The 14,310-nt window shown below is 41.4% G+C and overlaps 1 protein-coding gene across 5 annotated transcripts in view; it reads right to left on the reverse strand.

The window, feature by feature from the left end:
• The window catches only part of NUP214 (nucleoporin 214), a 140,776-nt gene that overhangs the window by 39,593 nt on the left and 86,873 nt on the right, over positions 1–14,310 (reverse strand). For 4 of the 5 annotated variants that reach the window (XM_053559309.1, XM_053559302.1, XM_053559313.1 and 1 more), the window contains exons 25-27: positions 13,797–13,872; positions 12,273–12,351; positions 110–182 (exon numbers count right to left, since the gene is read on the reverse strand). In XM_053559309.1, coding sequence (XP_053415284.1) covers positions 110–182; positions 12,273–12,351; positions 13,797–13,872 — 228 coding nt within the window. Of the gene's footprint in view, positions 1–109; positions 183–7,907; positions 11,728–12,272; positions 12,352–13,796; positions 13,873–14,310 lie in introns of those variants that run through there. The other variant, XM_053559323.1, reaches the window with a different exon arrangement.

Genomic DNA, 14,310 nt, shown 5'->3' on the forward strand with positions numbered 1-14,310 from the left:
GTTCATGCACATTTAAGAACCATATAAATATATCTATAATATTAAGATTTGGCAAAGCTAACTATAGGGTTGTAAGCAATTTGCCACAAAACTTAAATTCATTACTGACCCCGATGGAGAAAACGAGAAAGACTTGCTGAACTGCCCAGCAGCAGATGTTTCTATCTTGGCTGTCCCGGGCCCTGAAATCATAGGAAAAGATAAGAACATTACAAAAGTCAGTTAGAAATGCTATTCCAGTTTGTAATTCCCTACAGCTTAGTCACAGTGTTAGTTTTGCGGACGTTGTGTGCATTCTGTGACAGGCCAGAGGCCAAGGGGAGGGAGCATGTTGACTAATTTATGCTCAACTTGCTCTTTCATTCTGTCAATGTTAATTCTGAACTAAGGCATAGAACACTCTCCTTTCCAGAAAAGATATCAGAATAATTCTATGGCCCTTTAAAGTTAACATTTTAAAACTATATTCTTTTGGCGTCACAGCTCACAGTAACCTCCAATTCTTGGTCTTAAGAGATTCTCTTGCTGCAGCCTCCCAAGTAGCTGGGATTACAGGCGCCCGCCACAACAGCCGGCTATTTTTTGGTTGTAGTTGTCCTTGTTGTTTGGCAGGCCTGGGCTGGCTTCGAACCCACCAGCTCTGGTGTATGTGGCTGGTGCCTTAGCCACTTAAGCTACAGGCGCCAGGCCTTAAAACTATATTCTTACAAGTTTTAGTGGTATTGGAAAACGCTTGTAATGGGAGGCTATGCAAAAAAAAAAAAAAAAAAAGTTACAGCTACTGTACATACCGTAGTTTTAAAATTATTTGAAATGAATATACCCTAAAGGAAAAAAATGCAAAGAGAAACAGGCTAGCGAGCTAAAGATTTCTGAATTGTAAACTTAAGGCTGCCTATTTACTTCTATATATCTTTTTGCATTTTTTTTTATAGATTTCTTGCTATTTAACAAAGTTTTCTTCTTAAAAAAATTATAGAGGGAATACATGATTGCTATAATATAGACACATGTAGAAAGATAGAAAGTACAACCCACATTTTCTCCCTATTCAATTGCACTCTAACCATTCTAATAGTTTGGGGTATAATCTTCAATCTTTTCTCTATTGCTCTATAGGAGGAGAATAGAAAAACGGTGCCCTTATACTCAGGGCCACCGGCCCACATATACTAGGCGTGGCAGGTTTGAACCTAGCCAGAGCCTGCTAAACAACGACGACAACAATAACAAAAAAATAGCTGGGTGTCGTGGCAGGTGCCTGTAGTCCCAGCTACTTGGGAGGCTGATGCAAGAGAACTGTTTAAGCAAGTGGTTCTTAACCTTCCTAATTCCATGGGCCTTTAATACAGTTCCTATGGTTTGCAACCCACAGGTTGAGAACCACTGGCTTAAGCCCAAGAGTTTAAGGTTGCTGTGAGCTGTGATGCCAAAGCACCCTACCAAGGGCAACATAGTGACACTCTGTCTCAAAAAAAAAAAAAAAAAAGAAAAACTACACTTAAAAATCCCAAATTAGAGTGAGTGAGCCCTATTATTGCTAAAAGACAGGTGCTGCTTTGTGCCTCGGGGCATCGCGGCTCCAGTGTGGTTCCCTCTCAGCCGACCATCCTCTCCTCACTCCCGTGCCCCAGAGTCAGCACTGACCAGCTACAGTTTAGGCCCTGTCCACAGCCCTTGAAAAATCACCCAAGAATCTGGACTCCTGGGGGACAGGCCTCCAGACCTCAGAGTGAGAGTGGAGGGGAGTGCTGGGAGCTCAGAGTTGCAGAGGTGGAACAAGATGGCGGACGAGTAACAGCTTCCCTGCAACTGGGCACCGTGAGTCTGAGGAGATAAGACTCCAGGCATCTCTGGCTGGTGGGATCTGCCTATAATCATCCCTTTGAGGATACAGGGAGTCAGCAAGGGACTTCTGGACCCCAAGAGGAGGACAAAAACAGTGGAAAACTGGCAAGTGGTTGCGTGTGTTTGATTGACCTAATCCCGCCGGCAGCCGTCAGTACAAGCAGCAATGAGACTGCAAACCGGAAAGGCCTCACCTGTGAACTGTTTCGGTGTTTTTGGACTTGGCACTCGGTTGAACTGCCTTGGGGAGAGCTTGAGCAGGAGTGTGGAGAACTTTGGGTGAGCCGCTGAGCCTGATGGAGCTAATGGTGTTTGGCTGTGGGCCGCAGGGTGTCATTGTGAGAGAACTGCCCCGGCAAGCTCTGCCCTCAGGGTCTCAGAGCAAAGATTGGGCGGGAGCTAGTAACCTAGTGACTGAGCAGCCTAAAGGCAGGGACCTATAGCTTTAACCCTCAGGGGCAGAGTGAGACTGGTTCTGGCACACTGGAGCCTCAGGATGTTGTCCTGGGTAGAGTACCGTGGCGTCACAGCTCATAGCAACCTCAAACTCCTGGGCTTGGCACTGCCCAGACCTCTATAAGAGCTGTGCCCGCCGGGCCTCCGCATGCCCTGACCAGGAACTGCAGGAGCCACGCAACCCTGCGTCCTCCCTCCTGTACCCTCCCTGCCTCCACACAGGCCCACTCGTCTGGCCAGGGACTCTGGTGACCGAGTGCCCTCCAGAGCCCTCCCTGCCTCTGCACAGAGCCCTTATCCTGGCCAGAGACTGCTAGAGCCTTGGGCTATCTGTGCCAAAGTCACTGGGTGCCAGGCACTCCCAGAACCGTGCACACCACCTCCCGCCCTGTTGCTGGATCCGGGTGTGTCACACTCCAGAGCTGCTTCCACAACCAGAACTCCCTGGCTGGGGCAGCTCCAGAGGAACTACACAGGGTCACTCCCTACAAAGATCCAGCAATAATAGAGTGATCCTGCTGGGGTCTAATCTTGGAGAGACACCTCCCCAACTCTGAGGATGGCCACAGGCAATGGTGAAAAACAATCATGAGGCAAAATCAATAGAAAAACTCTGGCAATATGAATAATCAGAGTACATCAACTCCCCCAAGGATCAATGGGGCAGACACAGCACAAGATCCTATGCACAAACAAATAGCTGAGATGTCAGAAATCGAATTCAGAATCTGGATAACAAATAAGATCGAATTAGAATTCCAAGCAGTAACCCAGAAGATATCTCAAGAATTCAACGAATTCAAAGACCAAAGGACAAAAGATTTTGACACATTGAGACAAGAAGTTGCAGCCCTCAAAGATCTGAGAAACACAGTAGAATCCCTCAGTAACAGAATGGAGCAAGCAGAAGAAAGGATTTCTGACATTGAAAACAAAGCTTTTGAATGCTCCCAAACCCTCAAAGAGGAAGAGAAATGGAGGGCAAACACAGATCACTCTCTCAGAGAGCTCTGGGATAATTTGAAGAAAACCAATGTTGGTCTTATAGGGATCCCCGAAAGCGATGAAGTGGCTTCACAAGGCACAGAGTCTCTTCTCCATGAGATTATGAGGGAGAACTTTCCAGACATGCCAAGAGATTCTGAAATTCAGATAGCAGACAGTTTCAGAACTCCAGCACGACTCAACCCAAATAAGACATCCCCCAGACACATCATAATCAATTTCACTAAAGTTAATATGAAGGAGAAAATTCTGAAAGCTGACAGACGAAAGAAAACCATCACCTACAAGGGCAAGAATATTAGAATAACTGCAGATCTCTCTGCTGAAACCTTTCAAGCTAGAAGAGGATGGTCATCGACTTTTAATCTCCTAAAACAAAATAACTTTCAACCCAGGATCCTGTACCCAGTTAAATTGAGTTTCATTTATGACGGAGAAATTAAATACTTCAATGACATTCACATGTTGAAGAAATTTGCGATAACTAAACCAGCTCTCCAGGATATTCTCAGACCTATCCTCCATAATGACCAGCATTACGTTATACTGCCCACAAAAGTAAACCCACCCAGAAAATTCCAACTTCCACAGTCGTAAAAGGATTAAAAATGTCCACCAGACTCTCGAAAGGCTTATGAATATTCTCAATTAATGTGAATGGTTTAAACTGTCCTCTAAAGAGACACAGGTTGGCTGACTGGATACAAAAACTCAAGCCAAATATCTGCTGCACACAAGAATTGCATCTTACATTAAAAGACAAATATAGACCCAAGGTGAAGGGATGGTCATCTATACTCCAGGCAAATGGAAAGCAGAAAAAAGCAGGCATTGCAATTATATTTGCAGACGCAATAGGCTTTAAACCAACCGAAATAAGGAAGGATAGGATGGACACTTCATATTTGTTAAAGGTAATACTCAACATGATGAGATTTCAATTATTAATACTTATGCACCCAACCAGAATGCACCTCAATTTATAAGAGAAACTCTAACAGACATGAGCAACTTGATTTCCTCCAGTTCCATAGTAGCTGGAGATTTTTTTTTTTTTTGTAGAGACCGAGTCTCACTGTACCGCCCTCAGGTAGAGTGCTGTGGCATCACACGGCTCACAGCAACCTCTTAACTCTTGGGCTTACGCGATTCTCTTGCCTCAGCCTCCTGAGCAGCTGGGACTATAGGCGCCCGCCACAACGCCCGGCTATTTTTTGGTTGCAGTTTGGCCGGGGCTGGGTTTGAACCCGCCACCCTCGGCATATGGGGCTGGCGCCTACTCACTGAGCCACAGGCGCCGCCCGTAGTTGGAGATTTTAACACCCCTTTAGCAGTGCTGGATAGATCCTCCAAAACGAAGCTAAGCAAAGAAATTTTAGATTTAAACTTAACCATTCAACATCTGGACGTAACAGACACCTACAGAACATTTCATCCCAACAAAACTGAATACACATTCTTCTCATCAGCCCAAGGAACATACTCCAAAATTGACCACATCCTAGGCCACAAATCTAAGCTCAGCAAATTTAAAAAAATAGAAATTATTCCTTGCACCTTCTCAGACCATCATGGAATAAAACTTGAACTCAATAACAATAGGAACCTGCATACCCATACAAAAACACGGAAGCTAAACAACCTTATGCTGATGGATAGACGGGTTACAGACGAGATTAAGAAGGAAATCACCAAATTTTTGGAACAAACCAACAATCAAGACACAAATTACCAGAACCTCTGGGAAACTGCAAAGGCAGTCCTAAGAGGGAAATTTATAGCACTGCAAGCCTTCCTCAAGAAAACGGAAAGAGAGGAAGTTAATAACTTAATGGGACATCTCAAGCAACTGGAGAAGGAAGAACACTCCAACCTCAAACCCAGCAGAAGAAAAGAAATAACCAAAATCAGAGCAGAATTAAATGAAATTGAAAACAAAAGAATTATACAACAGATCAATAAATCCAAAAGTTGGTTTTTTGAAAAGATCAATAAAATAGATAAACCTTTGCCCAACCTAACCAGGAAAAAAAGAGTAAAATCTCTAATTCCATCAATTAGAAATGGTAACGATGAAGTAACAACAGACCCCTCAGAAATTTGAAAAATTCTTAACGAATACTATAAGAAACTCTACTCTCAGAAATATGAAAATCTGAAAGAAATCGACCAATACCTGGAAGTAGGCCACCTACCAAGACTTAGCCAGAATGAAGTGGAAATGTTGAACAGGCCTATATCAAGTTCTGAAATAGCATCAACTATACAAAATCTCCCTAAAAAGAAAAGCCCAGAACCAGATGGTTTCACATCAGAATTTTATCAAAGCTTTAAAGAAGAACTAGTAACTATATTACTAAACCTCTTCCAAAATATAGAAAAAGAAGGAATATTACCCAACACATTCTATGAAGCAAACATCACCTTGATCCCCAAACCAGAGAAAGACCCAACAAGAAAAGAAAATTATAGACCAATATCACTAATGAATATTGATGCTAAAATACTCAATAAGATCCTAACAAACAGAATCCAACAACACATCAAAAAAATTATACACCACGACCAAGTGGGATTTATCTCAGGGTCTCAAGGCTGGTTCAGTATAGGTAAATCTATAAATGTAATTCAGCATATAAACAAACTAAAAAATAAGGATCATATGATTCTTTGAATTGATGCAGAAAAAGCTTTTGATAATATCCAGCATCTCTTCATGATCAGAACACTTAAGAAAATTGGTATAGAAGGGACATTTCTTAAACTAAAAGAGGTCATCTGCAGCAAACCCACAGCCAATATCGTATTGAATGGAATTAAATTGAAATCATTTCCACTTAGATCAGGAACCAGGCAAGGGTGCCCATTGTGTCCATTGCTCTTTAACATTGTAATGGAAGTTTTAGCCATTGCAATTAGGGAAGAAAAGGGGATCAAGGGTATCCACGTAGGGTCAGAAGAGATCAAATTTTCACTCTTCGCAGATGATATGATCGTATATCTGAAAAACAGTAGGGATTCTACTACAAAACTTTTAGAAGTGATCAAGGAATACAGCAACATCTCAGGGTACAAAATCAACACCCATAAATCTGTAGCATTTATATATACCAACAATAACCAAGCCGAAAAACAGTCAAGGACTCTATTCCTTTCACAGTAGTGCCAAAGAAGATGAAATATTTGGGAGTATACCTAACAAAGGACGTGAAAGATCTCTACAAAGAGAACTATGAAACTTTGAGAAAAGAAATAGCTGAAGATGTTAACAAATGGAAAAACATACCATGCTCATGGCTGGGAAGAATCAACATTGTTAAAATGTCTATACTACCCAAAGCAATATATAATTTTAATGCAATTCCTATTAAAGCTCCATTGTCATATTTTAAAGATCTTGAAAAAATAATACTTCGTTTTATATGGAATCAGAAAAAACCTCGAATAGCCAAAACATTACTCAGCAAAAAAAACACAGCAGGAGGAATCATGCTACCAGACCTGAGACTGTACTATAAATCAATAGTGATCAAAACAGCATGGTATTGGCACAAAAACAGAGAAGTGGATGTCTGGAACAGAATAGAGAACCAAGAGATGAATCCAGCTACTTACCATTATTTGATCTTTAACAAGCCAATTAAAAACATTCAGTGGGGAAAAGATTCCCTATTTAACAAATGTTGCTGGGTGAACTGGCTGGCAACCTGTAGAAGATTGAAACTGGACCCACACCTTTCACCATTAACTAAGATAGACTCTCACTGGATAAAAGATTAAAATTTAAGACATGAAACTAAAAATACTTGAAGTAAGTGCAGGGAAAACTCTTGAAGGAATCGGCCTGGTGAATATTTTATGAGGAGGACTCCCCAGGCAATTGAAGCAGTATCAAAAATACACTACTGGGACCTGATCGAACTAAAATGCTTCTGCACAGCCAAGAACATAGTAAGTAAAGCAAGCAGACAGCCCTCAGAATGGGAATAAATATTTGCAGGTTATACCTCCGATAAAGGTCTAATAACCAGAATCTACAGAGAACTCAAACCTATTAGCAAGAAAAGAACACGTGATCCCATCTCAGGGTGGACAAGGGACTTGAAGAGAAACTTCTCTAAAGAAGACAGACGTACGATCTACAAACGTGAAAAAAAGCTCATCATCCTTAATCATCAGAGAAATGCAAATCAAAACTACTTTGAGATATCACCTAATCCCAGTAAGAGTAGCCCACATAACAAAATCCCAAAACCAGAGATGTCGGCGTGGATGTGGAGGAAAGGGCACACTTCTACATCGCTGGTGGGAATGCACACTAATATGTTCCTTCTGGAAGGATGTTTGGAGAACACTTAGAGACCTAAAAATAGACCTGCCATTCGATCCTATAATTCCTTTACTAGGTTTATACCCAGAAGACCAAAATCACAATATAACAAAGATATCTGTAACAGAATGTTTATTGCAGCCCAATTCATAATTGCTAAGTCATGGAAGAAGCCCAAGTGCCCATCGACCCACGAACGGACTAGCAAATTGTGGCACATGTATACCATGGAATATTATGCAGCCTTAAAGAAAGATGGAGACTTTACCTCTTTCATGTTTACATGGATGGAGCTGGAACATATTCTTCTTAGCAGAGTATCTCAGGAATGGAAGAAAAAGTATCCAATGTACTTAGCCCTATTATGAAGCTAAATTATAGCTTTCACATGAAGGCTATAACCCAACTATAGCACAAGACTATGAGGAAAGGGCCAAGGAAGGGGAAGGGAGGGAGGAGGTTAGGGTGGAAGGAGGGTAATGGGTGGGGCCACACCTACGGTGCATCTTAGAATGGGTACAGGTGAAACTTACTAAAGGCAGAATACAAATGTCTACATACAATAACCAAGAAAATACCATGAAGGCTACGTTGAACAGTTTGATGAGAATATTTCAGATTGTATATGAAACCAGCACATTGTACCCCTTGATTGCACTAATGTACACAGCTATGATTTAACAATAATAAAAAAAAAAGAAACAAAATCCCAAATTAACCAAATTAAACCAAGCAACAATAAGAAAAAAGTACTTTTAGGGCGGCGCCTGTGGCTCAAGGAGTAGGGTGCCGGTCCCATATGCCAGAGGTGGTGGGTTCAAACCCAGCCCCGGCCAAAAAAAAAAAAAAAAGTACTTTGTCCTTAAATGAATATAGGGAAGACACTAGTAAAGATATTTTTTAACCTACTGGAACACAATATACTGTGTATGAGGATGTTCAACACAGCTTTGCTCATCATCTTGAAACAACCTAAACTATTAGCAGAATACTAGTAAAACTGGTAAAATGACCTTAACTATTAGCAGAGTACTAGTAAAACTTAACAGAGTACAACTACTTGATGAAGTTACGGGCAGCCATTATAATCAGTAAGGCATTAATGGAAAGATGAACAAAACATTTAAGTAGGGATGGAGAAGGGGAAACAGGTTACAAAATCAGTAGCTATAGTAATGTCTTTAAAAACCAACAATTAAGTACTCTTAAGAGCTATACGTGAAACTGTTTTCTCTGGAATGAGAAATTTATAGGGCAGCTTTCAGTTTCTACACTACGTACAACACAGACCTTTTTTGTGGAGATGAAGTAGTTTTGTAATCAGAAAAAATAATGAAGGTGTTGCCATTATTAATAGGAGAACCATTCTATACAGGTTTTAGAAATGCTTCTCTTTTTCTTTTCTGTTTTTTTTTTTTTTTTTTTCAGACAGAGTCTCATTTTGTTGCCTTTGGTAGAGTGCCGTGGCATCATAGCTCATAGCAACTTCAAACTCTTGGGCTCAGGTCATCTTCTTTTTTTTTTTCTTTTGAGGCAGAGTCTTACTCCTGGGTAGAGTGCCGTAGCATCACAGCTCACAGCAAACTCATACTCTTGGGCTTATGTGATTTTCTTGCCTCGCCTTCCCAGGTAGCTGGGACTACAGGTGCCTGCTGCAATGCCTGGCTATTTTTTGGTTGCAGTTGTCATTGTTGTTCAGCAGGCCCAGGCCGGGTTCGAACTTGCCAGTCTTGGTATATGGGGCCGCCGCCCTCAAGTCATCTTCTTGCCTGGGCTTCTCCAGTAGCTGGGACCTATTAGGCACCCACCACAACCCCTGGCTAGTTTTTAGAGATGACATTTCGCTTTTACTCAGATTGGTCTGAAACTCCTGAAGTCAGGCAATCTACCTGCCTCGGCCTCTCAAAGTGCTAGGATTATAGGCACGAGCCATGGCACCTGGCCCAAGGATGCTTTTCCTTTCTTTCTTTTTTTTTTTTGCAGTTTTTAGCAAGGGGTGGGTTTGAACCCACCACCTCTGGCATATGGGGCCAGCACCCTACTCCTTTGAGCCACAGGCGCCACCCATTTTTCTTTCTTAATTTTTAATTTATTATTATTATTTTTTTTTCAGTTTTTGGCCAGGGCTGGGTTTAAACCTGCCACCTCCGGCATATGGGGCTGGCACCCTCCTCCTTTGAGCCACAGGCACAGCCCAAAAAAATTTTTTTTTTTTTTTTGTAGAAACAGAGTCTCACTTTATCGCCCTCGGTAGAGTACTGTGGATCACAGCTCACAGCAACCTCCAACTCCTGGACTTAGGCGATTCTCTTGTCTCAGCCACCCGAGTAGCTGGGACTATAGGTGCCCGCCACAATACCTGGCTATTTCTTGTTTCAGTTTGGCCGGGGCTGGGTTCGAACCTACTACCCTCAATATATGAGGCCGGCGCTCTACTCACTAAGCCACAGGCACCGCCCCCAAAGATGCTTTTCTTAAAAAAGAGAAACTCTTTACAACCTCTTAAATCATATTTTTCAGAGATGTTTTCCTACCAAAAGAAAAAATTCTTTGCTAAATCTTGAAGTAAATAGCTAGCTATGAAAGACACTGATTCCTGATCATCACTGAGTGGTGAATTTTAGAAATTTCTTTGGGAGTCACATTACTTGCCTAAGATATGAATGAAGCAAAGTCCCTCGAATTTCCTTGATTCTTAGCTTCAAGAGTGACAGAAAACTATCCAATGAAGTCCTTGAAAAATGTTAGGATATATGATCCCTCAAAGACTACTTCTTGGCTTGGCGCCCGTGGCTCCGTGGTTATGGCGCCAGCCACATACAGTGAGGCTGGCAGGTTTGAACTTGGCCCAGGCCAGCTAAAACAACAATGACAACTGCAACAAAAAATAGCCGGGCGTTGTGGCGGGTGCCGGTAGTCCCAGCTACTCGGGAGGCTGAGGCAAGAGAATCACTTAAGCCCAAGAGTTTGAGGTGGCCATGAACTGTGATGCCACAGCACTCTACCGAGGGTGACATAGTGAGACTCAGCGTTAAAAAAACAATCAGACAAAAAAAAAAAAAAAAAAAACCTACTTCTGCCGGGGTACTACAGGTGTAGCTCATACCTATACTCCTAGCACTTTAGGAGACTGAGGCAGGAGGATTACTTAAGGCCAGAAATTCAAGACCAGTCTGAGTTACATAGCAAGACCCCATTTCCACAAAAATAGAATAATTAGCGGGGTGTGGAAGAGGGCACCTATAGTCGCAGTTCTCAAGAGGCTGAGGCAGGAGGATTGCTGAGCCCAGGGGTTTGCGGTTGCTGTGATCTATAGGTTGGATGTACTCCAGCTTAAACAACAGAGTGAGACTTGTTTCAAAAAAAAAAAAAAAGTTCTAAAATATCTGCCAGAAATACAAAAAAATTTGTCAATTTGAACCCTAAATGATTCAAAAGCCTTTGACAAGTCCACCAAAATTTTCCTTTTAGCATAAAGCTGTAGGCCCCAGTTAAGAAGTGCTGTGTACCTCCTCCTCGTGTGAGGCATGCGTGAAAATCTGTGCTTCCAAGTATTCAATTCTAGAATACAACTTTGACTTACATAATGTTTTTCTTCTAAGTACAAGGAATAGTTACTTAAGATAAATGTAAAATCTAATTAGAAAGCTCTAGATGACCAAGAAAAGTTAGAATGATTGTATAACTGAGTAGGGATTCCTGGATGGAGGCTGTCAATGTGTGAAGTTCAGAGTTTCTAACAGAATTTGCTTGAAGACACATTTGAGAGCATGAATCAAAATAAAAGCCAGAGTCCAGGGTGCGGTAAAAATGTAGGACTGCAGGCAGCATAAGATCCTGGGAGTGGAAGCAATACAAAGCCCAACCAGGTGGGGCATGAAAAGGAGGCAACAACAGGGGACCCTGAGGAAGACGGACATAAAACCTAAGTTCAAAGAAAGCATGCTGCTTTAAGTGAGCTTGGGAAAATGTTTGATCAGAACATTTATGGTTACTATGAAAGCTAATTAAGAATAATTATGCAGGGTGGCACCTGCGCCTCAAGGAGTAGGGCACTGGCCCCATATGCTGGAGGTAGCAGGTTCAAACCCAGCCCCAGCCAAAAACTGCAAAAAAAAAAAGAGTAATTATGCTTGAGTGAGTCCTGGGGAAGTATGTGATGCCACAAAAACTTACAATATTGACTTACTTTATCTACTCTGATCTTACATTGCAACAAATTTGTTTTACTTTCTATTTCTTACCAGCTTCTGAATTATGACTATGAACCAAGAGAAATTTTAATTCCTTTTAGAAGAAGAAACAGTTCAATATGCTTGTCTACTCTGCTCTGAATACTGATCATCCAGTAAGCCAAGAGAAGAAAATACTATTATTCTTTTTTAGAATTTAAAGGAAGTTCCTAATGTTCTAAAGTTTCTCAAACCAACCTCAAAATTTCAGAAATCTACACAGCTGTTGAAGGGTTCACTAATTTTCTAGAAATTCTTCATTAGCTGAGGTCTTTCAAATACGTGTGTGATCTCTGTACCTGACTTCCTACACCAACTGCCTCTGTGATCATCAGTAATGAACTCCATTGTGGAGCGCATCTTTTACCTTCGTTTTTAGGAAGACAAGAACGCAAACTGACCTGAAGCTTTATCACCAGATGACAACTGACTGGACGCTGGTGTGGGCCCAGATGGCTTTAGGGAATTTATGAGAGATCCCTGTAACAGAGTACAAGCAAAATGTTACACCACTAACAATCTTCTGAAATGGAGGAACATGTAAAATGTAAACATAAAAATATAATTTGAAGTAACCAAGTACAAACACTTTTATTTAGCTTAATTACAAAAAAAAACCAACAGAAGGGGCGGCGCCTGTGGCTCAGGGAGTAGGGCGCCGGTCCCATATGCCGGAGGTGGCGGGTTCAAACCCAGCCCCGGCCAAAAAAAAATAAAAAAATTAAAAAAAAAAAAAAAAAAAACAGAAGTAAAAGAAAGTTTCAATTTAAGTCAACCACTTATAAGATCACATGAGAGGAAGGAAGCAGAAATGTTCTGCAAGAAGGCAAAGTCATGCTTGCCTAGTTTGTGGTTAGTTTCCCAGTGCCTTGCACAGTGCGTGGCACATAAAAGTCACTTAAATATTTGGTAGATGAATTAATGAATAAAATGGTTCTAGCTCTCAATGGACTTACAATAAGGTTAAAAGCAAAACTGCTCAGTTTATCCATCTCTAGCCAACGTTTCCTCACTCATTTGTCATGATTTATGCCTTATCATGTGTCCTCCCTGGGGAACATGAAAACCTCCAGAAAAAAGATCAAATGCTAAATGCTTAAATGCCATTTTAAGTCAAGGTAAACTAAGGGATACAGAGGCTAGTCCTGATATTATGTTTAAGCCCAAACACAAACTAAAGTTACTCATCTCAGAGATGAGCAGCAGAGAAACCAGGATTTCTTAGGAAAAGTTTCAGAGAAAGCTTGATCTACTTTCCAGACATCTCCTACTATTTACTTCTGGATTATTTAACTGTTTAAATAATATTTTTAAAATATTTTTATATTTTAAATAATATCTCCTATTTTTGTAGGAGACAATGTTTGTGAGGCAAAAGCCTGAAGCTAGACATAATATCACTAAAAATATGCAAACTCTGAAAAACAGGATTTATAGGATAAAACAAGATAACCTATCCCCCAGATACTGAGCAGTGTAGTGAAAAAAAAGTACCAGACAAGATGTCAGAAGCCTCGGGCCCAGCTCTGGTTCCTCCACTTACTAACCAGTGAACATGCCTAGGCTTCTGACAGCAGTAAGACAGACCTAAACACCTGCCCTACTGCACATGACTGTTGTACGGATTAACTGAGATAACGTTAAATGAAAGTAAAATACAATTCCTCAGACAAATGTGAGGTATGAGAATTATGGCCCAAGATTTCTAGGTGCAGAAGGTCAAACAGTCTGTGAAGACAGTATCAGGTCCTGAAGACTACTCTCGTTAATAACCATGTCAAGACTGGTGTAAGTTATGGGGTAAGGGTCACGGGTCTTTATCAGACTTATGGTTCATATACACAAAGTCAAAACTTGGCACAGTACAGTTCTCAATTACAAAGATAGACATTGCATGAATGTTAAAGTAAAAATCAATACAGTACCTGCTTGGCTTGGTTAGCAGCCACCGGGGTTATCACTGCATGAGGCGTTTTGGCTGTGGAGTATGGCACCAAAGAACTGAAAAACAAACAGAGTGTACACTCAGAGAAAGGGAGGACAGGGTAGAAATCACATTCATCTTTGGGTCAATTTTCGGTCTAATAAATGATACTATTTCTGAGTAGAATACAAATGATGTCTTCAACCCCAACCAAATTCATCTGACAGATTTTAGATTGAAGAATAAATTTTCTTTTTCTTTTTTTGAGACAGAACCTCAAGTTGTCGCTCTGGGTAGAGTGCTGTAGCATCACAGCTCACAGCAACCCCCAACTCCTGGGCTCAAGCGATTCTCCTGCCTACACCTCCCAAGTAGCTGGGACTTACAGGAGCCCACCACAATGCCTGGTTATTTTGGGGTTGCAGCCATAATTGTTGTTTGGCAGGCCCGGGCTGGAATCGAACCCGCCAGCTCAGATGTATGTGGCTGGTGCCTTCCCGCTTGAGCCACAGGCG

The sequence above is a fragment of the Nycticebus coucang genome, chromosome 2 (genome assembly GCF_027406575.1).
Source record: "Nycticebus coucang isolate mNycCou1 chromosome 2, mNycCou1.pri, whole genome shotgun sequence".
NCBI classification, from domain to species: domain Eukaryota; kingdom Metazoa; phylum Chordata; class Mammalia; order Primates; family Lorisidae; genus Nycticebus; species Nycticebus coucang.